This window comes from Staurois parvus, unplaced genomic scaffold, assembly GCF_062004578.1.
Source record: "Staurois parvus isolate SC_StPar_1 unplaced genomic scaffold, SC_StPar_1.0 ptg000415l, whole genome shotgun sequence".
NCBI classification, from domain to species: Eukaryota; Metazoa; Chordata; class Amphibia; order Anura; family Ranidae; genus Staurois; species Staurois parvus.
Window position 1 is genome coordinate 3291406 of NW_028318211.1, and position 8008 is coordinate 3299413.

General features: G+C 39.4%; 1 protein-coding gene across 1 annotated transcript in view; it reads left to right on the forward strand.

Annotated features, from left to right (window-relative positions):
• SUPT16H (SPT16 homolog, facilitates chromatin remodeling subunit) overlaps positions 1–5296 on the forward strand; it is a 50091-nt gene extending 44795 nt beyond the window's left edge. Inside the window, exons 20-26 of the mRNA XM_089687047.1 lie at positions 1317–1429; positions 1562–1637; positions 1747–1916; positions 2686–2815; positions 2917–3046; positions 3187–3264; positions 4243–5296. Of these exons, the coding sequence (XP_089543173.1) occupies positions 1317–1429; positions 1562–1637; positions 1747–1916; positions 2686–2815; positions 2917–3046; positions 3187–3264; positions 4243–4364 (819 nt within the window). The 3' untranslated portion in view covers positions 4365–5296. The remainder of the gene's footprint in view (positions 1–1316; positions 1430–1561; positions 1638–1746; positions 1917–2685; positions 2816–2916; positions 3047–3186; positions 3265–4242) is intronic.
• The last annotated feature ends 2712 nt before the right edge of the window (positions 5297–8008 follow it).

Here is an 8008-nt window from a genome sequence, read left to right on the forward strand (position 1 = left end):
GTAGAAAAGGTAGACTGCTTGGTGGTGAATAAAATTCTCACGTGCGATATGTTTGATCAATAGTGAATGATGGAAAACATGCAAAGGAGAGCAAAGTGTCTTGTAACAAGTTTTCCAGGAAATTTCAAGAGAGGAGCCTTCAGCTCTGTCAAGGAACCATAAAAAAATCGCAAATTGTCTGCTAAGATTCTCCAGATCACCAAGCTTTTGCTGACAGGCTTGCAGTTCTCTCTGTAGTACCTTGGTATCCGTGATGAAAGGGGAGAGCTGTACTAAGCTATTCTGTGTTAGATTTGAGTTATTATTTTAATTAAAGATTGATTCTGACACGCTTTCTATTCGGGAATCAAAGTCTTAGTCACAGATCATTTCCATAATCTGAGCCAACGTGGGCTTAGTATTGTATGCTCTGGAGCTGCATCTGCGGTTGGAACTGTAATAGCAGAGGACAGTATCTTGTCCATGTTGAGGCAGGCTTTGTCAACCGTACCTACAGGAGTATGTGGAGCTTGGGACAAGTGCGAGAATGCAGAGTTGGATTTCCCAGGAGTGTGTGAAGAGGAGAAAGCAGTATAGCTGTCGACGCTACTTTGTGAGCACTGGAACTAGGCCAAATTCTTGTCCACTGTTGGTTGTGTTCCCTACATGATCTTTACCATTGTTAGTCTGCAGCAGGAGGAGGAAAGTATGGGCTACACTGGGGAAGGAAAAGTATATTTTATTAGAGATGAGACATACCTGTGGATGTTGTCTGTCAGTACACTTATCAGGAGTCCTAGTCATAGGTGTGCCTGGGAGACTTTAATGCTGCACGCTATCTATAACAGGCTCCTCCAGCATATTCAGTTACGTTTCATTTCCAGAGCACGCTAAGAACCTTAAGACCTGAGGTGTACTGTTCTGCTGGTTCCAGCTACAACCTAGTTGGTGGTCTTCTGGCCACCATTCTCACTGGTAAATTGTACGGGTCACAAGTGGCAAAAACCTTAAACCCCAGTTTGCTCTCATTAGGAGCACAGACTTGGATATATTAATTTCAGGAGTTGTGGTCAGCAGAATTATTAAGCCTTAGTGAGGAGCTTAGTTTGAATTCATTATGTCAATGAGTCTGCCTCCTGGCATGAACTCATGATCAAGCATGGGAACAGGAAACCAAGAAGCATACTTTCATGAGTGACAGTTTGTTGCTACTTTGATGCTGCAGGAGTAAATTTTGATTTTAAATACTAAAATCAAAAATTACTTTAGTAAAGAGTGGATGCAGTGTATAATAAATCCTTCTTTTTTTTTTTTTTCTTTTCTTTTTTTTTAAACAGTTGGAGCGTGAAATGAGACACAAGTTGAAAACTGCATTCAAGAACTTTATTGAAAAGGTTGAATCTCTCACTAAAGAGGACCTTGAGTTTGAGGTTCCTTTCAGAGACCTAGGGTAATATTTGTGTTTCTTTCTGATCCGTTCTTTGTCTAGTTCACATTCATTTTGAAAGTGAAAACGGTTTGGACTTTTTATACTAAATATTATTTTAGAGCAAATGTATGAAACCTTTTTTCTGTGCTTCAGGTTTAATGGAGCTCCCTACAGAAGTACCTGCCTCTTGCAACCCACCAGCAGTGCACTAGTCAATACTACTGAGTGGGTGAGTATGAAGAATTCCTCCATTTTGTGACCACAGATGCAAGGACTGGAATACATGTACTTATTGATTTAAGTGTCCTGTTTCAGCAGTTTTGTTTTTTTATCTGCAGCCTCCATTTGTTGTAACATTAGATGAAGTGGAACTTGTGCACTTTGAGAGAGTCCAGTTTCACCTGAAGAATTTTGATATGGTCATAGCCTACAAGGATTACAGTAAAAAGGTTACAATGATCAATGCCATTCCTGTGGCGTCACTTGATCCAATCAAGGAGTGGTTAAAGTAAGTAAGCCAACAAGTAGGATTTTGAGATTACTTGTACTGTTTAAAATGACAATTTATTTTAGTAAGTATGCATTTAAAGCAGAAACAAACACACTGAATTTTATGGAACTGAAGGTAGCAAATACCTTTCATCCAATGGTCCCATCCCATGCCGCCATCTTCATTGGGATGGTGTCACTCCTGTGCATGGGCAGGAGGCTGTCCTTTCAGCACACAGGGATCAGGCCGAGCGCTGTAAGCTGAGCTGTGTATGCGCAGCTCAATTTGCATGTGGAGGAATTGCTGAGAGCAGATAGGTAAATTTTATTGCAGACGAGACACTGCATTTCTCTTTGCAAAAAAAACCTGCCTGCTCCAATGATGGACAGCAGAACATTAATTCCGCTTCAGCAGTTTCCCAAAACCGTTATATTCACAGCATACCTTAAATGATAACTTGTACAATTACTGGTGTGTTTAGGTTAGCTTTTAACTGAACTGTCAAGCCATTAAATGGCCGGTGTCATAACTAATCAAGTGCTGCACCATGGCAACCTGCAGATCAAGCAGAGGCCAAGATTGCAGCTTCCTTCACTGTGAAGGATGTGAGTTTAGGTTTGCTTTTAAGGCTTGGCTTTCTTTGTGTGGTTACATTGTAGCAGAACACTTAGGTAATAATTGCCAAAAGTGATGAAGAATACTCATTTTTGTTCAGTGTCAGGTGTATTTTGAAAAACTGGGGAGAAGAAATGGAATGTTAATGCTTCCTTTGTGTTCTTTTATGCAGCTCTTGTGATATCAAATACACAGAAGGTGTTCAGTCACTGAACTGGACAAAAATTATGAAGACTATTGTGGATGATCCTGAGGGGTTCTTTGAACAGGGTGGTTGGTCCTTCCTTGAACCAGAGGGCGAGGTGAGCCAAAGATATGTACACAGCTTGTTAGCATTTGCAGAGGCTCATTCACTTTTTTTTTTTTTTTTTCCTCATTATGGTGGTTTTCCTTTCTTTCTTAGGGAAGTGATAGAGATGCTAATGGTTCAGAGTCTGAAGTGGAAGATGAGACCTTCAACCCGTCTGAAGAAGAATATGAGGATGAGGAGGAGGATAGTGATGAGGATTATTCTGATGAGACAGAAGAATCTGGTAAGTATAGTTAATGATGACCAATATGTATTTCCATGGCCGTGGTGTAATTAGAAATATTTGAAGAGATAGTGAAATCTTTGTAGGAATGGGCAATATCTGATCTTCTGACTGTACATTTATTGCTCCTCTTTTATCAGTTTACAGTGAAGACTCCTTGGGTAGTGATGAAGAGAGTGGGAAGGACTGGGATGAACTAGAAGAGGAAGCCAGGAAAGGTAAGTGGTGATATATAATTGGAATCAGATAATGGAATTTCTGTTAAATGGATAACAATAAAATATTCCGATTTTGCTGATGTGATCAGGCAGCCTGTTTGCTGATCAATGTTAATACCAGATTCTTTGTATATTATAAGGTGCATTCCCCAAAATCTGCTAGTTCCTTTGCGGAAACCTCATGTATGTAAATGATTTTTCCCAAAGGAATGAAGCTCATCCTTGTTTGATGCAGTATGTTTAAAGAATGCCTTTTCAGAGAATTAGAAATACTAGGGATAGATGTCTTTTAAGTGATCTTTCAACAAAATAAAGCATGGAGACATTGATAGATGGGTTAGTTTTTCTTTAAAATATTAAAAATGAATAAAAGAGCTTTTTCAGGTTGTGGAGCTCAAATATAGCTTAGTTCAGCTTTAAGTGCTGTCATCCTCATTTCTCATGGCTTGTCACCATGATGGGCAACCTGACTTGACCAATAGTAGTGATATGTATTTAAGCTGAGAAGGGAAGTCATTAGTGCAAAAAATAACAATTCCTAAAAGCTTCCAGGCAGCTTGTGGATTGACAGAGCTATTTTCAGACATCACAAAGGTGCTGCACTTATTGAGGACAATGTCAGGTCTTTTATGACTTGACAAATGTGTACAAAGGTTACAATTTCTGGCCTCTTTTTGAAATTCCTAGATTCCTTGCTGTATCTGGATTTAGGTTTTACCTGAAACAAGTATTATGTGGATGTATGTCAGAAAAGTGAATTCTCTACCTATACATATTCTGTAATGCTACTTACATTACAGTATATAGCCAAAGCATCAGCATGCCAGCTGGGGACCAAATGGAAATGTCAGCAATGATGGCATACATTCTCTTGTGATAGATTCCCTTTAAGCCTTGCTCCGTAAAATGTGTTTTTGTTGAAATTTGCTAAAGTTTAAGTATTGCCCATCCTAATTAATTGTGGATGTCTTCTTTCAGCTGACCGTGAGAGTCGGTATGAGGAGGAGGAAGAGCAGCAGCAGCAGCAGCAGCAAAGTAGAAATAAGAAGAGGAAGGGTCATGGACATGCTCCCACCCCATCAAAAAGGAGGAAGAAGTAACATTTCCAGCTCTTCTATGCCATCCACTCACATTTTTTAATTTACTTTGGAGAAAATCCCCATTTCTACTCATTCCTCCCTCTTTTTCTCATCTTTTCTGAAGTTCTTACCTTTCCCACACCTTATCCTGCGAGTCTGAGGTGCATCGGTTTTGCTTAGCTGCTACAGACTGCTGGGATGCTTATGTGATGGTTTAATGGACCAATACGGCATTGTTTTATTACCAATTGTCCTCTTACCTTGTTGAAACTGGACTGATCACTTAGTAGAAACCATAATGAATTTCCTTGTCACACAAGAGATGGCCCACCAGTCTCCAGAAGGATTTGTCATTGTATCTATACACCCTTCCCACTTCTCCATGGACTATGATGCTGTGTGGCAGTTATGTGGGTGAAAGTTGCACTGCCAGCCTGTGCGCTTGGTGGTGTGCCAGTTTAGCCTCTGTGCATTTGACCAATCTCTTTGCCTCATCTAATAGCTTGCCCATTCTCATTTCCTTTGTTGCTCTGTTAGGATTTCCTGTACGTTACATTTTATTTGCAAAATATTTTTGTTTAAAGTATGCAGTCTGTTGTCATTCTCCTCGCTGCTTTTCCTTTTACTGTGACTTTTGGCTCTTTTTCACTGCCAAGGTGTGACTTTTTTTCCCCTGAATTTCCTTTTTTCAATTTTAGCTTTCTCCTTTTTTTGGCTCTCTATAGCAGTGAGGTGTAAATGATGTTTTTCAGACTTTGGAGACGTGTAAACAAATAAAAAATGTTTTTGTACCTTTTTTTCCCCCGTTTGCAATTTTTTGAGATTTCTGTGGTAGATACAGAGCATTTTTACTAAACACTTGGATTGTGTTGAGCAGCACTTGTAAATGACACCTGGATTGTTCAGTCCTGTTCTAAGACAATAAAATAAGATTCCTCAGGGATACTACACCACTTTTCACGTGTGGTTTTCTGTGTTGATTAATTACATTAAGTAAGCAAAAGGGTCAGTTCACCACCTCTTGCTTTGGACACTCCTGGTCATTGAAGAATGTGGAGTGCATCATTGTCAGTCAGTCCTGTCTGCTTGTTACAACTTCACACATGATAATCAGCACATCCAATGATGCAGATAAAGGTTCACATTCATTTCAATACAGTTAAAAACAAATTAGCGAAGGCTTAGGAAGCAATACGTGACATGTTTGACTCTAAAGGGTCTTGTTCCACACTGTGGTAGTAGATAATGAAATAGATCTGTAGCAAGACACAAATTAACCATTTCCTCAACGGACACTGTTAGTACCAGTATGTTAATATAAATAAGGGCCCCCCGTTCCCACCAGAATGTGATATGAGGAACCTGCTTCCTGTGTGCGTTAGCCACACCATGTTTAAAATGCACTGGGTGTGTGATGTGCTGTGGATGTCAATGCAATCCTAACGGCACTCCAAACACAGATCCCAAAAGCAGTTTATTTTCCTGTGCCGCAGTACCATGCAATCTGGTTTACAGAGTTTTTTTTTAGTATTGGTGCAATCCAGTGCGATTTTAGCTTCTTCAAATGAATAGGCTGAAAATTGAATTGCACAGGAACTTGGAGTGTGTTCCTGTGCAAATCCGGTGTGAACTGGCACCAAAACATAATCATAAGAGGTTCTGTATACATATAAAACTGTTAACATTCTCCAGATAAAGTTAGTCATACCCACTAAAGATGGCTAACTAGCCAATCCTGTATATAAATCCATAGCCCAGCGAGAGTTTGTACTTAGGGATATTCTGGTGGCTAAATATGTGCCTCTTCCGAGAAAGGCTCAATTATCACCCCATCTTACTACTGGAGAGTGAGTTTAGTTGATTATGAAAAACATAGCCTCATTTAAGATGAAAAAGAGGCTAATAATTCATCAAATAAAAATACCGAAATCGCCATATACCAGGTGGATAAAGGTAGCAGTGTTGTAGGTCTTGGTACACATAATAGACAAAAGCTGAAAAACAGGTAGGAAATGTGGCTACATATGAGGCACTAAGCACAGATCCACAAAATTAGTCTCAGAAACCAGAAAATTGTTTACTTGCCTGAGAATTTTCCTTTCCTGACACGAGCATGGGACTCTTGGATTTCTCCACTCTGCATTTCCCTATAGTAAAATATAAAAATATGCACCGCTAAAATGTTAAGTGCAAAAATGAAATGAAACTAAAATTCCTCAACCCAATGAATAAATAGTGTGTGTGTATATAATATATAAAAAATATGCACACTCTATTACAAAAGTATTGGGACACCCTTCCAAATCATTGGATTCAGGTGTTCCGATCACCTCCATGACCACAGGTGTATAAAAGCAAAGCTTCGGATGCCAGTGGTGTTAAGCGCGCTGCCACTGGACTCTAGAGCAGTGGAGATGTGTTCTCTGGAGTGATGAATCACACTTCTGTCTGGCAGTCTAATGTAGGTGTCTGAGTTTGGCGGTTGCCAGGAGAACGGTACTTGCCTGACTCCATTGTGCCAAGTGTAACGTTTTGTTGGAGGGAGGATTATGGGGTGGGGTAATTTTTTTAAGGATTGGGATTGACCAGAGTTAAAAGCAAAATCTGCTTTGAGAGTTAAAGCCTAACTCCCATGTTTACTGTGATTTTTAAATCGTTAAACATCAGCTACTTACAGTATACAGGGCTTTGTCTAGGCAGTGGGATGGGGCCTTGTCATCCCAATCTCAGAGCAAAATCAAGTCAGGATGAGCACAAAGTTTCTGCTCGCTGCCTCAATCTCTGCCTCAGCCAATCAGAGAAAGCTTTGTACTCATTCATAAAATAGCTTCCTGTGAGTGGCTGAGCAGTTCTAAGCCTAACTTTTTTTTTTTTTCCACCTCATTTTATAAAGTTCGATTTCAGCTATACAATAGCATCTACAGTAATTGAAAACAAGGGACTAGGGTCTGTTTAATGGCATTCTAAACGTTCAGTACTTTCATCCAATAAAAAAACTGTTGCACCTGAAAAATTGTCCTTTCTTGAAGAATAATTGTTCTCAGGTTTTCTAAGACAATGACATTGCTGTCTTAGAAACCTGTGTGGAAGAATTTGATATACTAGTGTGCCAAATGTATTGCTGTAATAGTTGTAGACAATGTGCCTGTCATCTTCAAACACTGAAAAGTCAATAGCTGCAATTTTCAGCAGTTACCCATCACCCAAGATCTGATCGCCTGGATCTTTTCTTAAAGCATCTCTACCCAGTTTTTGACAGTGTTGAATAGTGAAAAAAATAAATCGGCATCGTTTAAAATTTTTCTTGCTGACTTTTTGAATTTGACAGTCAACTATAGATCTGATAGGGCTGTAGAAGCAATTTCTAATGTTGGTAAGTATCTGTCAAAAGGAAATTGTCAGAATAATGAAAGATTTGAAGTCCCTGCTGAAACAGGAAAGTTATCAACAGTAGGAGTAGATTAAAGAAATGTGATAGGTACTGTAGATAGTCTGAATGGTAGGGACACAGTCTGTCAATTCTCAATGAAGCAGCTGAGAAACTGGTAAAATGTTGGGTGACTTGGGTACATGAAGTACACATCAGATAACTCTACCAACAACAGTTGTCTACATGGACCACCTGAATGGTTGACTGGAGTGACTCCAGTAAAAAGGTAAATAAG